The sequence below is a fragment of the Hydra vulgaris genome, chromosome 14 (genome assembly GCF_038396675.1).
Source record: "Hydra vulgaris chromosome 14, alternate assembly HydraT2T_AEP".
NCBI lineage: Eukaryota > Metazoa > Cnidaria > Hydrozoa > Anthoathecata > Hydridae > Hydra > Hydra vulgaris.
Window position 1 is genome coordinate 29,584,388 of NC_088933.1, and position 18,113 is coordinate 29,602,500.

General features: G+C 29.1%; 1 protein-coding gene across 1 annotated transcript in view; it reads left to right on the forward strand.

Annotated features, from left to right (window-relative positions):
• LOC100213895 (F-box and leucine-rich repeat protein 13) overlaps positions 1–18,113 on the forward strand; it is an 80,202-nt gene that overhangs the window by 43,461 nt on the left and 18,628 nt on the right. Inside the window, exons 13-14 of the mRNA XM_065817360.1 lie at positions 2,908–3,067; positions 10,936–11,055. Of these exons, the coding sequence (XP_065673432.1) occupies positions 2,908–3,067; positions 10,936–11,055 (280 nt within the window). The remainder of the gene's footprint in view (positions 1–2,907; positions 3,068–10,935; positions 11,056–18,113) is intronic.

The window sequence follows — 18,113 nt, forward strand, 5'->3', positions numbered from 1 at the left end:
GAAATGATTTGATAATCTCTAGAACTTTTCCAGATACACCATATGGAGAAGATCAGCATGCCAAACTTTGTAAAAAAATTTAGATATGTCAAGAACAATGATCATCATCATCACCATCATGATTGCCATCATGATAATGATGATGATCATCATTGTCATGATAATGATGATGATTATTATCATTATCACCATGATAATGATGATGATCATCTTTATCATCATCATGTTTTAGCCTTTCTCTTTTATGCTGTTTCTCTAATAGAAACAATCTTGAGCATTTTTTTTTCCTAACTGAAGCTCATTCATACAATATGTAAAGCACTCTCTTCAAATTTTCTTACTTCTACCACTACCATTTTCTACTGAAGTAGCTACCTCTCTACATGCTGATACCTAAATTACTTTAATCTTTTCTTACAAACGTTGTTTGATGCAACTTTTTTTTTTAATCTAAGATTATGCCTCCTTTTCTCGTCTTGCTAGAGTCACACCACACATCCCTCTGATCATCTTCATTTTGGAAAATACTACACCATATAAATACTAAAGTTTATATAACAATGAAAGAATATTGTATGCCAGCATCTAAATAAGTAGCAAACAGATATGTTTATATTCATAATATGTATGCATAAAGTGCATCTTGGAAGATTGTATTCCTTCTAGAATAAAAGTTTGGAAGCTTTTAGTACTTCTCTTTAATTTTAAGTCTCATTTTATTATTACTCCATATTTTATAAAATGTAACATCATACATTTTTCAATCCTAATATTATTTTCATAATCATTTTATCTTTTTTACAAGAACATCTCTCTTAAGAACAAATGTCCTTTTATTATTGCAATATGCTAATGTAAAAAAGTCCTGTCTGATGTTAAGCTCTGTTATTCTCAGCTTACTAAATCTTGTATCTTATATCAGATGTTAGGTTCTAGAGACTTTTGGTTAGTCTTCAACAGTGTCATTAACTAAAGTAAGTCTTACATTTAATCTTTAATTCATGGGTCTGATCTTTATACTTCTCCCCAGAATAAAGGAGAGTTATTTGCAAAGAAATCTTACACTAATTTGACTCTTGAATCTAATGGACATACTCTTCCTGCCAGTTAAGCAGATTAACCCATTGTTAAACATCCAAACTATTCTGGCTTCTAATGCTATAGTTAATTCTTAGTTAAGCACTTCTACAGTTAGTGCTTCAGACAAGATTTCCATCGTAGTCTTAAAGAAGTGTTCTCCAGAACTCTCTTCAGTTTTTTTCTAAGTTTTTATAAAGTGCTAAATAATTGGTTTTAATTTTTCAAAACTCTAGAAAACAATTTCATCTCTTCAACTATCCTACTATTAGTTTTCATTCTGTTATTAGTTTCTTTATATAAAGGTTTTGAGGTTATTAAATTATTTCTTTCTAACTGCAGTAGTAAAGTTATTCTTGAAGGCCTATTCTCTTCTTTATTTCAAGTAATTTTAAGGGTACTACAAGATTCTATATTTGCTTCTGTATTATTCTTATCTACAATAACGTTCTTAATGAAATCTAAAGTGGCTCTAGTTGCTGACAACTCAAATTTATACTCTTGTCTTGACAAAAAATTTCATTTTTTAATTGCTTAGAACAAGCAGCCAATTTTAAATATGATCTCTCTTCTGTATCTGCCTAAGGCTTGCAATGGCTGGATTTAAATTCTGGACTTGAAATCCACAATTTTTGTTAGACAACAAAACTCATTCATTTACTGCAAAAAATATTGCAATATTGTTGGCATTCCTATATTGACGAATAACAACCCTCTTACTCTCAGACAAAGTCTAAAAGCACATTGTCAATGTAAAAATTAGACCTCCTTTATCTGCCAAGCTTGAGCCACTCTTTCTCAATTGTTGTAAGGTCCAAGTTTTTTATTTTTCTTCAATACAATCATGGTCAATGCTTAAACGAGCTATCATCTCTATAACGATAAACCAAAATTCATTCTTGCTTGGCTATTTATTCAACAAGTTGCATCCTTTTACTGTATTTGTCTATTCATACTATAAAAATTTTTTTATAGCATGATAATTAATCCAGTTTTTTTCCTTGAACATCAAAAAAACCTTATAACTCTTACCCATCTTCATGTTTTCCTTTTTTTATACAATTAACGACTTTTTAAGTCTTCAGCTATACGTTTCCTGGTAATTTAACATATTCTCTATTTTAAAGTAACTCATAACTTAATAGTGGTTACTTGCAAAAATATATAAATGTATGCCAGTATTTAATAAAAAATAAATGGTAGGATAAAATTATAATATATTAAGTATTATAAATTTTTTTCCAGCCCCAGCTATCAACCCCTGCTAAATCTTATAATTTTGCAGGGGTTGATAGAATCATTAAACTGAGTTTAGAGCTGTACTCTTATTGGGAGACAACAAAAAGAGTTCCATAACCACTATCATAGAGGCACAAATCTATGAGTATAGTCAAGATCTAGCATTCCTCATTCTTGGCAGGAAAGTGTAACACAGGTTTACATTTACGCCAGCCTAATAGATGAAGAAGGGATTCGAGGTTGGTTAATGGAATTACTCTTCTCAGGCCTTCTACAAGACATTATCTGGATGCAGTTAACATCTCCCCAAGATGAGTATTTTTTTAAATGTTCAATTATCATTGGTTGAAACTTCAAATAAAATAACACGTTTTTTTATTTTAATTACACTTAAAGACTCTCCTTTACTCAATTAAGAGCCCCAAGGCAGGGGAATTATAGCTGGATGCTGTTAACATCTGCCCAAGATAAGCATTTTTTCAAATGTTCAATTATCATTGGTTGAAACTTTAAATAAAGTACCATTTTTTTTTATTTTAATTATTTGCAACTGTTTTCTATAAGAGTAATAAGTTAAAAATGTGTATGTAGGAAACAATTTCGTGACAGATGTCTCTGTAAATGCAGTTTGCATTAACTCTGAGTTGCGTCATTTGTACTTTGTTGGTGTGGAAAGAATAACAGATGCTTCCATGAAATCTTTATTAAGGTGTAAAAATCTCAGTGTGCTTAACTTTGCTGATTGCTCACAGTAAGAATTTATTAAATTTATTGTTGTTATAAGTTTAATTTTTTTTAAATAAATTTTACAATTACGCGAATACTAAAATATTGTTTTTACAAATGTGTTTGTAATTGCTTTTGTAATGTTGTTACTGAGGCATTGTTGTTACTAAAGCAATGTTGTTACTGAAGCAATGTTGTTACTGATACAATGTTGTTACTGATAAAATGTTGTTACTGATGTAATGTTGTTACTGATGCAATGTTGTTACTGATGCAATGTTGTTACTGATGCAATGTTGTTACTGATGCAATGTTGTTACTGATGCAATGTTGTTACTGATGCAATGTTGTTACTGATGCAATGTTGTTACTGATGCAATGTTGTTACTGATGCAATGTTGTTACTGATGCAATGTTGTTACTGATGCAATGTTGTTACTGAAACAATCTTTTTGTTATATACTAATAACTGTTGTTACACAGTACTCATAACTCATAAAACTTTGTTACTTATGCAATGTTTTTATTACCGCTCTAAAAGTGTTGTCACATATGTAATGCTTTTTTTTCTGCTAAATCTTTTTACTGGTACAATATTTCACAGTTTGAAAATTCTGAAAGTAATACTTACAAAATATCCCAAAAAAATATTTGGGAGGTAATTCTAGACAGATGTAGATGTCCATTGCAAGTGGTTTTGAAGTCTTTTGAAACTGTCCATAAGACTTTTTCCACTTTTTTTTGATTTGTTAGATATTTATGTTTTACAACATGGCAGTAAAAATATAAACAAAACGTTGTTATTTTATTTTGAAATGTTTCATCAATTTTCTTTTTAAGAAAGTTATAAAAATGCAAAATTAAATGCCAAGTTCAGCAAAAACACATATAGACTGCAGAAGAACTGTTTGCATCATTTGCATGAGTAAGCTGACAGAGAACTTACAGAGAGCCTCATGACAAGCATTAAACAAGTTCTACAAAAGAATTTTAACTTCAAAGATGACAGAGTTCTTTTGGCAACATGTGACAACAGTAGAAATCAAATATGGAAACTGGAAAGAGGATAATCAATGACTGTTCCTCAACATTTCAATTTTGAATCAGTTTTAATAAAACCACCAACAAGACTGACTACAACATGTGATTGCTTAATTTGTCAAATTAGTAAACTGAAGTCTTATAAAAAACATCCTATGAGTAACTCCAAGAGTATGGCAGCTAAACCTGATGAGGCCGTTGAGAAGCATTGTGTCAAATTCTCATCAGTTCTTGGTAAGGATCTTTTCCATCAGTTCACTCCTGAAACTCACAATGAAAATTTGAGCATGATGGCTAAATCTGATCCAAATGGAACTGAGCAAGTGGCATCAATGAATGTGAATCTAAATCGTGAAAAAGTGGCCAAAGCTTTTTTCCGATATCTTTTTTTATAGAAAGTGAACTTGGAGTAATTTTTTTATACTAATTTTATCGAAACTCAAAAAAATAATAATCCTTATCTGTGAAGGAATTTTGAAATTGATTTATTCTCAATAAATATCTATTGTATAGTGTACAAAACTTTGTTTGCAAGATTATTCAAGTGTTTTCTTTGTTGTTGATTAAACATGAAAAGATTAGAACTTTTACACATAATTGAAGAAGTTGGTATTAATCAGGTGAATTTGCAAGCTCTTTTAGAAGCTGAAGCGAAAAAAAAAATGATCACCAATGAAGAGCTATCCAATGTGGAACTCTCAGAAAAAATTAGACTTTTTATTCTGAAATTTAGAGTAAAGTATACAAAACATAATCGCAATTTTGTAAGACTAACTAAACAAAAAGTACCATGGTTAGAGGGTGAGTTATTCCAGAATAAAAATGCTGAACCTAATTTAACTTTAAAAGCCAGAAGGCTAGAAAAAAAGTGGACAGAGTATTCATTTAGAACAAAAAGGAGGAAAGTTTCAAGGTAGTTTCAACTTTGACAGTAATAATGTTTATTTTTAAAAGCCTGTGGTTTAAAAAACAATTTAAATAAAAATATATGTAATAGAAATATAGGTAAAGCAGGTGAGGCTCTTTAGCCATGGTGAAGGCAAATTAAATAGGAGAAAAAAAATTCAAATATAGGATCCCTTTCTTAAATGTGGTTAAAGGTAGTAGGGGTTTTTAAAACTTCAATGGTAATTTTCCTTGTGTTAACTTCATGGTAAAAATACTCAGTACTATTATTCTAAGTTATGTTTTGTTTAAGGTCCTGTTATGTTAGTTTAGGGTTGGAAGGGAATTTGTAAAGGTTTGCTTTATATTTTTTATAGCATCATTTTAATTAAGAAATGGTACTAAGGAAAACCGTTCAAGTGACACAGCATGGAACAACAGCAGAAGCTGCTGTTGTACGTGCAAAATCAAGTCCTGAAAAATCAGATTTGGGAATCAGTAATCTAAAAATCAAACAAGCTAAACAAAAAAAAGTGATGAACATCAACTAATTATGATGTCTGCAGATCAAGTTTTGTCACTTAAAGTTCATTGTGATTTGAGTGATTCGCAATATCAAATTATTTGAAACTCATATCTGATGCAAAATGCTGAGGTTTATCCCCCATTAAAAACAATCCTAAAATTAAAAGTAAATTGTTACCCAGTGGGTTTGCATATTACAGAAATTTCTGCAAAGTGTAGTTTACAGAGTATGGTTAACCATACTTTGTCCCCAATTTTGAAACTAATGTCTGAACAGCTTCAGAATTTTGATGAAACTGTGACAAGTGGAGTATTTAATTTGAAAGGTGGCATGGATGGGGCATCTTCACAAAGTATTTACAATCAAAGATTTGATGGTACTGATCTTACTACTGGAATGCAGAATGAACAATCAGTATTTCAAACTGCAATAGTTCCTTTAAAGTTACGAATTGAGGATATAAACATCTGGAATAATCCAAAAGCATCCAGTCCTCATTTCTGTAGATATCTTCAACTATGATACCAAAGGGAAATAAGTGAACCCATTGCAAAAAAAGAAATAAGTCTTAAAAAACAAATTGAAAATCTTAAGGATTATATTTTAGATCTAAATCTTTTTAGTAACGAAAAGCATTTCATAAAAATTAAAATTATTGTTGACTTAACTATGGTTGATGGAAAATTGGTAAATGCTTTCACAGCTTTGAATTCATTGCAATCATGTAATGTTTGTTTTGCGAAGCCAAGTGAGATAAATAATCTACTAAAAATCAGAATGTTTACTCCTGATAAAAAGTCTCTTTAAATGGGAATATCTACTTTACATTGTTGGATTAGATTGTTTGAGTATGTTCTACACTTATAAAATGAAAATTAAAAAGTCAGGAAAAATCAGAAGTACATAAGCTTTCTGTTATTGAGCAAAAAAATGAATTTTAGAATCTGTTTAGAAGTGAGCTCAGTCTTGTTGTTGATATGCCAAAGCATGGCTATGGTTCCTCAAACGCAGGTAACACAGCCAGAAGAGCATTTGAGAATGCAGATACTTTGGTAAATATTAGAGGAGTTGATTTGAACATTAGACTGAGAAATATAATAAAAGCTGTGTGTAGTGGGTACCACCTTGGTCTGTAGGCCTTCAAAAAATATTGCTTAGCTACTTCTAAAGTGATAATTGAAAAATATAACTGGTACATAATGCCACCTACTATACACAAGCTACTAGAGCATGGTTATCAAATTTCTGATTGCTTTAAACTCCCAATAGATGAAAATTCAGAAAAAGCTCAGGAAGCACTAAATAAGTATATTCGAAATGCAATCTAAAACACACATGTAAAATTTCGAGAAAGAGTGCAATGGAAAATCAACATTATTATCTGCTGTTGCGAAGTGATCCAATAGTCATCAATCAGCTTCAAAATAACTAAATCCATTGGTGTGTGTGTATATATATATATATATATATATATATATATATATACACACACCAATGTATTTTTTGATTTTAAATACTCGTATTTTTTGATTTTAAATATTGAGTCATAAAAATGCTGAAATGAAGTTTTGTATATTTCAATTTTCTCTTTCCCCCTCCCCCTCCCTTACCTGGCTGATCTAGTGTCTTAAGAAATAATTGATATTTAATCGAAGTGGAGCATATTCAAGCAGCTAAAAAATTATTTGTTTTGTACCCAATACATTTGTAATAATGTAGTAGAATTTAAGGAGGGGTGAAAAGTAGACATTTAAAGTTTTTTCAGTTTTTGTGACTATTAAAATACACATCTTGAAAATTTTAAACTTCTTGAATTCTTTAAAAACACAAAATCAAAGGCCAAAAATAGAGTTATTACTTTTTTTTAAATTAAAATAGTAATTACAATAACATAAGAAAATAAAATTAAAAAAGTTTTCAATATTGTTTAATAATGCAAAAATTAAATAACTTTAAAAGATTTTTAAAAAATCTTTAAAAGATTTAAAAAAATTTTCTCAGATTTTTTTTTGTAATTATATAGAGCTAAATGTTACTTGTAAAACACCTAATAAAAATTCTGCAAAACATGTTTGCCAGTAATTGGGTATATATACTTTCTAAATTATAAAAAAATTATTAATATTGAAATGATTTTTAAGATCAACTTTTGGCTACTTTTTTGTGATTTTGACTCATAATGTGACAGGCAAGGGTTCTTCTCCTAAAGGTACCATTCGACTTAGTAAGCCAAGAGGAAAACTTTTACTATTAAGAAGAGGTAAATTTATTACTAAAAAATTTTGTTTAATATAGGCTATTGTTTATAAGTTTTTTTCAAATCTTTTTCAATAGAATCTTCAGTTCCATAACAACTGTTCAAGGAACCTCTGACAACCCAAAACATGTTGCAAATTCAGCAAAACACAGGTCTTTCCAACAACATGATGAGGAAGTTAGGATCTGTTATGAACCTTTTGAGTCCTGTCAGAATTTTGGAACCTAACTTTCAACAGAAATTTGCTCAAACAGCTCAAAAGCACAATAACAATTTTACAGTAACAAGTATTCAGCTCAATAAAAACAAATACTACTAGTCAAGTTGTTTACTGTTGTGATCTCCACAAGCTTGATTAAATATTCATGTTAGCAAGAAATATTTCTGACTCTGCTGTTGTGAAAATTGGAATAGATGGAGGAGGAAAATTTCAGAAAGGTAGCTTTACCTTCATGGTTCAAGACGAAGATGAGCCTCAAAGCCCACTTAAGAAAACTAACAGATTGATGGCACCTACATTACCAAATACAGCCATTATCAAGCAACAAATGCTGGTAGCATTTTCTCAAGACACTCCAGAGACCTATGCCAATGTTAAGTCTATACTTGATCTCATCAAAGTTCAAGAAAAGTGCGCCAAAGATTCCCTGGTTGGCTTATGTGATATGAAGCTTGCCAATATAATGTGTGGTATATAATCTCATAGCAACAGGTACCCTTGCTGTTAGTGTGACATTGAGTCAACAAATCTACTTAACTTTAGAAGCCTGAGAACTTTTAGTGGTATAAGAAGCAAGCAAAAAGAGTTTTTCAGCTCAGGTGGCAATTTGAGAAAATCAAAACTTTTCCAAAATGTAGTGTATCTACCACTTTTGAAGATTCTAAACCAAAAGCTTATATTAGGAGCTATTCCACTACATTTATTGTTAGGTGTTGTGAATCATCTAGTGAGAAATCTGGTTGGTTTTCAACCTGGTGCAAAGGTATGGCTATTAGCACAGCATATTCCACCTTAGCCCTACCATGGTGGTCATTTCAATGGCAATGATTGTATGAAGTTTATGAGAGGTTTGGGCAAGTTGCAGTAGCTTGCTAATGTTGCCAATTTCAATCAGGTCATTTCCGTCATCCAAACTCTAATTTTAGAGATGTGGTTACTGCATTCTTTGGCATCCAGACTTTGAATCAAAAATTGTGAAATTTTTTTCATAATTTTTGATTCAAAGTCTGAATGTAGAGCTTTGGTGTGCTAGATTTTGGGAGTTAGAGAGACTCAAACTCCCAATTTCCAGCACACCAAAATTATATGCTGTTTTTTACCATGTACCACAGTTCATCAAAATCAAAAAGACAGGACTTGGTCTTTTCAGTGAACAAGAAACAGAAGCTCTACATTCAAAATTCCAAACTCGCTGGGAGAGATGCAATAGAGATATTATACATCTAGAGTATTCACAACAACTTTTGAGAGTTATTGTTGAATATAACAGTAAAAAGGTTTAAGAATAACTCCAGAACTGTTTGTGAATGTTTTTGCTTGTCATTGCTGATGTTTTTTTGCTAATAATGTGTGATGTGTTAAACAATATTTGTTATAAAATTAGAGAAAACAAAGTGTGAAAACAAAATTTTATAGTTGTGTAGCTGCTTTTTAATTTATTGTAAACTACTCAACGTGAGTTTTTAGTAGTTTTCAATAAAAATACTTTTAAATTTCCAAGGCCTAACGATCAATAATTATTTAATGATTTTTTTTGTGGGATAAAGTTTTGACCCTCATTTTGTGGAAAAACAATACTTACCTTAGGCGAAAATTTAAAAAAAATATCTCATAAAGAGCTTCAAAAGATTTCAAAATAACTTGCAATGGACCTCTGCATGTGCCTAGAATCAACTCGGAAAATATATTTTTTGAGGTATTTTTTTAGTATTACTTTCAGAATTTTTAAACTGTAATTTATTATTGATTGAATGTTGTTATTACTAAGACAATGTTGTTATTAATGATATAATGTTGTTACTACTGATAAAATGTTGGGTAATTCCATGTAAATTGAGCCAGGCCATGTCACCATACATCTCAGATTTTGCTGATTTTTATACAGTTGAGAGTACTTAGTAAAACAAGAAATTCTTGAATTTTTAGCTTCTAGCTCCAAGAGGATCCTGAAATATGATCATTTTACTTTCAAATGATCTTGGCCAGGCCCCTCTTGTCCTCTCAGAATTGAGAACTTTGTTTAAAGGTTCCAAGTCACATAGCTTTAAAAATATTTGATATTTTGACTTAAAAATTTGTACCTGACTATTTTCAGGGTTTAAGAATCCAATGAAATAATCAAAAATATAAAATAATATTTTTAAGTACCTGTAATTATCAATTTAAATAACTTTAGGCAATTTTTTATATACCTGATTTTGATGCTCAAGAAACCCACGTGGCCTTGATGATATCAAAAAAAAAAAATTTTACACATTATTCTAAATTTTATGATTTTTCACAAAACATAAGAATTTTGATCTGCAAGTATATGGATTTCCAAATATGAATACCGGGGCACAAGCCCCACTTTTTTGTAGCGGAATCTTGCAATACATTTTCCACTACCTTTCAGACTAGCTAGAGCTATGAAAATTTCTGTATTTATATAGTGTTGATAAACGAGCATTTTAAAATTAAAAAAGGGCCCAAGACACTAGGGGAGGGGGCTGGGGGCATGTGCCCCACTTTTTTGCGCATAATCTTGAGATGGACTTTTCACTATCTTCCAGACAAGCTGCAGCTCTGAAACTTTCAGCATTTGTGTAGTCCTGATGAACATGTGTTAAAATTGTTTCAGGTCAGACGACCAGATAGTCCATGGGGCTCGGGCACCTGGGACCATGATCCACTTTTTTCTTAAAAAAAATTTTATTTCTTTTTAAAAACTTATTTAAGATAACTTTAAAACTATGGTCTTCAAATTTTTTTTTCAAATGTTTTACAATACAATACAATCAAACTTTTTACAATACAATACATATCATTTTGTTACACTATGTTAAAACTTTTTAATAAAGTTCGTTGTTACTGTTGTGATTTTTTTATTTTTAATCTTTTTTTGATCAATTAATTAGTACTTAATGATAATAGTTTGCATAGAATTAGTTAATTATTTTCAAGATTTTATAATATGCATTTTAGAATATCTGATTTTGGTGTCCAATTTTTGGTCTATGGTGGATTGGGATCAAATCTTCATGAAATAAATTTATCAAATTGTGTTAGAATTACTGATTTATCATTGTTAAAAATTAGTTTAAGGTTGTTAAAAAGGTTTTTTTTAATGCTACTTTTAAAAAGCATATATATATATATATATATATATATATATATATATATATATGTATAAATATATATTTATTAATATATATATTTATATAGATCTATAGTTTGTTGTCTTTGAGAAGGGCGAAAGAAAAAATGCGATTCTTTCGCCAACACATACGTCACTTTTAATTACTTTTGACTTTCGCCCAACATTTGGGTGTTGGACGAAAGTAAAAACCATTAATTTAATTACAAATAAATCGTTTTTTAAAAAAACCACAAAAACGCAAATTTAATTGACCAGAATGTTTTAAAAACATTCTGAATGTTTTTAACAATATAAACAATGTTTTTATTTTTATTTTTTTAATAAAATGTTTTTATTTTTAATTTTTTTAATAAAATTTTTTTATTTTTATTTTTTTTTACTGTAAATCATGCGCGGAGTGTTGCTACATCGACTATCTTATAGCCTGACTCGCAAGGGAGTGCTGCTACATCGACTGACAAATAGCCTGACTCGCAAGGGAGTGCTGCTACATCGACTGACAAATAGCCTGACCCGCAAGGGAGTGCTGCTACATCTACTATCTTTTAGCCTGACCCACAAGGCAGTGTTGCTACATCGACTGAGGGTTTGGTTGGGGCAGGCAGTCTATCAATTAATAAAAAAAAATAATTCCGCTCTTGTATTTTAATTTTTACTTTTTGTCAACAAATTATGGAAAAAACTTTCGGACAACATCTACGGGTTGTATATATATATATATATATATATATATATATATATATATATATATATATATATATATATATATATATATATATATGTATTTATATATAGTTCTGTAGATTGTTGCATTTGGGAGTACTTTTGACTTTCGTCCAACATTTGCGTGTTGTCAGAAAGTAAAAACCATTAATTTAATTACAAATTAATCATTTTTTTTAAAAACCGCAAAAACTCAAATTTAACTGACCAGAATGTTTTTAAAAACATTCTAAATTTTTTTAAAACATTCAGAATGTTTTAAAAACATTCTGAATGTTTTAAAACATTCTGAATGTTTTTAAAACATTCCGAATGTTTTTAAAACATTCTGAATGTTTTTAACAATATAAACAATGTTTTTATTTTTATTTTCTTTAATAAAATGTTTTTATTTTTATTTTTTTTAATAAAATATTTTTATTTTTTTACTGTAAATCATGCACGGAGTGTTGCTACATCAACCATCTTATAGCCTGACTCACAACAAAGTGCTACTACATCGACTGACAAATAGCCTGACTCGCAATAAAGTGCTGCTACATCGACTGACAAATAGCCTGACTCGCAACAGAGTGTTGCTACATTGACTATCTTATAGCCTGACTTGCAAGGGAGTGCTGCTACATCAACTGAGGGTTTGGTTGGGGCAGGCAGTCTATAAAGTAACAAAAAAAAAATTCTGATCTTGCATTTTAATTTTTACTTTTTATCAACAAAACTTCCTGACAACCAGTTCGGAGTTATATATATATATATATATATATATATATATATATATATATATATATATATATATCTATATATATATATATATATACATACATATATATATATATATATATATACATACATATATATATATATATATATATATATATATATATATATATATATATATATATATATATATATATATATATATATATATATATATATATACACATATATATTGGTACTAGCTCATTTTGTTTATTCAATTGTTTCAAAGATGATGTAATGATGTGGTATTTTTCAGTTAAACAAAGGTTACACAGCATTCTTTTAGGCTTAAAGGGCTCTGCCCCATTAATAATTTTCCTCATAAGAATAGTGTTTGAAAATCCCTTTTATTTTTGATTTCCCAGATATATTTGAAAAGTCCTTATGTTTGTACCAGTGATCAAACATAAGAACACTGGTACAAACATAAAAAGGAGTTGTTATGTTTGTACCAGTGATCTTTAAAGGTGTGCTCTGTTAAACCAATATAATTAGAACCATTATCTTGTGGTGATGTTCTATCATTGTAGCTGAATTTTTTTATTTTTAATAATTTTATTTTTACTAAAAAACATACCTTGCAGAGGATTTTGTGAACTTTGCCGGTAGCTACAGGTTGAAATGATTAGAAACATTAGATGATATTTTTTTGTGTGAATTAATAATACGTGATGTTAGAAGACAGCTTTTTCTTTTTTTATAATTTAAATTCACCTCCATGAAGGCCACTACAGACAAGAGGGCTACTTTAGTTAGTAGTGGGGACATCTCCCTTTCAACTCTATAACTCTGAAACACGAGCCTTGACAAACAAGGTCGCTGTGCAGAGAAACAAGGTTTGAGTTTATGTTGATGCATAACTTGGTTTTCCATATGTCATCCGTATTATACCATTGTTTTACAAGGGTAGCGTTTCTCACTTTTATGTTGATGTCAATAAAATTTTACTAATCTTTCCAAATTCTGGTTTAGATGGATTAATTAATCGATATTTAGTATTGTTGGCAAAATCACCTTTGTGATTTTTTATCGTTATAAACACAGTATTCTTTGTGAGACCCTCCATTCTGTTGTCGGTACCTAAGTCTTTAGCATTTACTTTAGGCACTATGTTAATGTTATTATATTGCAAATTATCAGTTTTTTATAAGTTTTGGTTACATTTTCACTGAAAAGTTTATTGTAAGAAGATTTTTCAAGCCTGTAAATATTATGTGATTTATCCACACATAAAAACATTTTTTTCTGATGATTTAATTGCAAATGTCGTTATTTAGTTGTTTTTGAAACTGTTTGTAGGTATTAGTAAGAAAAATATTTTGTGTCATTTTAAGTAGATCATTTTCAAAACTTACTAGATAAGATTGTAGTGACGGATCTAGGATTTTAGCCTTAGTCAAAAATAGCAACAGATCTGACTAAAAAAAGTCTGCAATATAATTAAAAGATAAGGAAAACCTTATTTTCATTTACAGTAACAATAATGTACTGTTTAATAACAAAGCATAATTAAACTATATTAATAAATTTTATTATTATTATTTTATTTTTATTTTGTTAATTCACCTCCCCAAGGCTGATAAGGCCACTACAGATGAGGAGGCTACTTCAGGTTGTAACCCTCTTTCAGCTCTATAACTCCGAAACACAAACCTTGACGAACAAGGCCGCTGCGCAGAGAAACAAGTTGAGCGTGGTACTACCAGGGACGTGGTGGGGATCGAACTCAGAACCTCTCGCGTTTTTAAAGTGAGCGCTTTACCACGACACCACAACTGCATAAATACTCTGTCAACAAAAGACAAAATCTTTACTATTTATTATCTTTAATCAAAACATAACAAAAAAATTTAACCAAACTACAATATGAAGTTGAGCTTTCTAGTTTTCAAAGATTTTTTTGACATTTATGATGCAGTCTCTATGGGTATGCATCATAGCCATTTAATGTCCAATTATAGATTTTTACAGAGTTTTAAGTCTTTTTAAAACCTAGAAACTTCATTCTCCTGAAGAAACGCTAACCAGAAGGGTTTCAAAACAATTGCAAAATACACTTAATGAGAAATTAAAATAGTTTAAAGGAAGACAAAACCATCACATTGCTTGTTTGCTTCAAGCGCACATTCAGGTAGGTCCTGTTGCTTTTAGATTGTGTCTTTCCATTTCAGCTTCCAAAATTCAAATTCTAAAAAAAAATTTGTTATTTGAACATTCTCATCAATCAGATATTAGTTATCAATCCTGTTAACTCTGTCTTCATCTTATTTAATAAATTCGTACGTATTGCTACATTTAGCTCAAAAGAGTTCAATATTTCTTCAGAAAGTCTGAACTGTAGTTCTAGAAGCATACTATCAAGTAACAGTAAATAAATATTGACTCTACTGTAAGTTTGAGGATCATTTGTAATGAGGTTTGGGCGATTACTTTGTTATCCTGTAATTTGTGGAATCCTGATTTCTGATATTAAGTCTTCTAATAACATTAACGCACTTTTAAGTATAACATTAAAGCTTTCTTCATTTTCCATTTTTTATTTAATATCTTAGTGGTATGTTTAAAAATAGTTTTTGCATATTCCTTATTTAATGCTTTTTTTTTTTTGAAGAGCCTTACTTAAAGAGACTGGTATTTAACACAATGAACAAAGTGTTATTACAAATAAGGGCTCAGATATTGCATTTTTTTACTAAAACTGGCTTCGTTGAAGGACCTTGTTGTTTCTACTGAGATATCAAATCAAGAGTTTCTACTAAGTTTATCAAACAATATCTAAAAACTTAACATAATCATATCATTCAATCCATCTCATTTTACATAAGCTTGTAAGCATTCCATTATTTAAATATTTAAGTTACTTCAGTGAAGCAAAATACTCTAAATATATAATTAAGTGTAATAAATGGTAATAATAAGTATATATATAGTATAAATTATTTCATTGTGCCAATTGTATTTCAGCTTGCACAGCTTACATAGACTTATTTACAGCTTGCACAAAAAAACATTTAGAAATTGATAAGTTTAAAGCATGGTTATAGAATGGACTTTTTATTGTGCATGTTAGAATCTTCTGTAATTTTGTGACTGCTCCATTGTTTTCTCCATTCATATGTATTGGTGATATCTGATACTGCTTATCATGTAATTGTAAATCTCCATCCTTACCCATCAGCTTTGAATAGCTTTTCAGAGGTAAAGTAACTAACTTGAATAATGGTTTTTGACTGTATATTCCTCCAACTCTTTTGCAAAAAGAAAGCAATACTTAAAATTCCATAAAGACATTCTGAAATCATTATCCATGGAAATTTAGGTATATGTTTCTCGGACAAATAGCAATTAGCATTTTTACCCTTTTTTGAATGCATAGAATTAGGATGTCTGTAATTTATACCAGGAAACCAATTGCATTTCAATATTCGGTATTTTACTTGTTCAGTTACTTGGCATGTCAAAAATGTCCCAATATCTATAGGCAAACAGCTATCATCTGTTGTTGCGGGTAATGAGTTTTCTTTATTAATTTCACAGACTGTATTATTTTTACTTGCAGAATTCACAGCTTCCATACTAAATACAGGATCAGTAGAAAAAAGAATTTTCATTGTATTTATGTTTAATTACTTTCAGTTCCACTAATAAATGGAAAATTACATTGTTTGGATGACGATGCAGAAAATAAAGGCAAAGCAATAGGATCAGCATGGTCCTGTGTTGGTAAAATTCTTTTGACAAAAATGTCATCTAAAGTGCTAGTCCTCTTCACCCATCTCAGTGGTCATTGCAGCTAATAAAATAAAATGTAATTTAAACAAGTAATAAACATGTCGTTTCAAATAATAATAACCACAATTTTGTTTTCTAAATAAGAAACTAATTCATAAGAAATTAATTCAGTTACTTTTCTTTAAAAAATTATTTTTCTTCATATCTTATTTTAAAAAAATTTTAAAAACAAAACAATTGAAATTTTATTGTTCTTTTTTGTTATTTAATTATTATGAATGCATTTATAGCAATGCAATCTAATTCAAATAAAGAATGCATTAACTTTGAAATGACACTAAAATGTTTAAATGACTTTCTTTGATTTTCTTCCATAATGTTAAAATGATAAGAATGCAACAAAGCAGTCGTCGCTGACTACTGACTTTTTATATAAATTATTGTTGATTAAATTGAAAAATAATTTTAAAATTTATATATATATATATATATATATATATATATATATATATATATATATATATATATATATATATGTATTTATATATATATATATATATATATATATATATATATATATATATATATATATATATATATATATATATATTATTTAAATTAGAAAAATAACTGATTAGTGGGACTTGAAGTTTTATGCCCAAAGGCAATCATTAGCAACTAATACAAACAAAAAATGTCTATACATAGCTCTATTATTTAATAATATTGAGCAGTGTAGCACGTAGAGTTGCAAAAAAACAAGTTTTTTTCCTCTTGCAAATTTTTTGGGTCAATAAAACGCATTTTTTTGGTGTTTTGGGTTTTTTTGACTTTTTAAACAAATTTTTTTTTTCTTTTTTTTTGGTAAATAATTTGGTAGAGTTTTTGTTTTATGTTGTTTATTTATAGTATATGACCATTATAACCTAAAGTACAATGTAAAAACACCAATTTTAAGTTAATGTTTTAAAAAAGCTTAAATTAGCTATTTACATATTTATATAATTTATTTATTATTTATTTATTAAGTATATTTATTAAGCTATTTAATATTAAGTTAGCTCATAATCATATGTTCATTATATGAGAACGTTTATTTGTACATTATATGAAAATGTTTATTTGTCATGTTGTACTTCCTAAATATTACACTCATATTATATTAACTGCTTCAGACTCTGATCAAGGCATTGAAGTGCTAGGAACTTTATTTGTGCTCCAGTTATTAATTTGAGGAGTAGTTATGCTTGTACCATTTTCATAACTGGTGTTTTCAATATTTTCCAGCTCTTTCAGTTGTTAAGCGATTTCTTTTTGCACAATGAATGTTAGAATAGGTGCTGAAACTTCTCTCAGATGCACTTGAAGCTGGTAGCTGAAGAAGTCTAGATGCATCTTTTGATTGTTCGGTTAAAGAACACAACCCCTTCCACCAAAATATGGGTTGAGTTATTCCAACTTCAGTCTAAATAAAGGGTTTTGAAAATATGCCACCCTTCGATTGGTGATTAGCCATGTCAAACATCATAATTTCTTTGTATACCTTAGGCATACTTGCAGCAATCTATAAAAAGATTTTTCTTTCAATAATTTTACAATTACTTTATTATTTTAAATAATATTTTCAAATCTGAAAATATTATTTAAAATATTAATTCAAAATATTTCAAAGTTTTGCTTTTAATACCTAAGGTTAAAGTGTATTTGTGTGTTTTAAGAGATCATATATGAATTATGTGTAGTAAATACCTTTTGTTTTCCAGTAAAGGCTCTGCCTTGAAATTTGGGA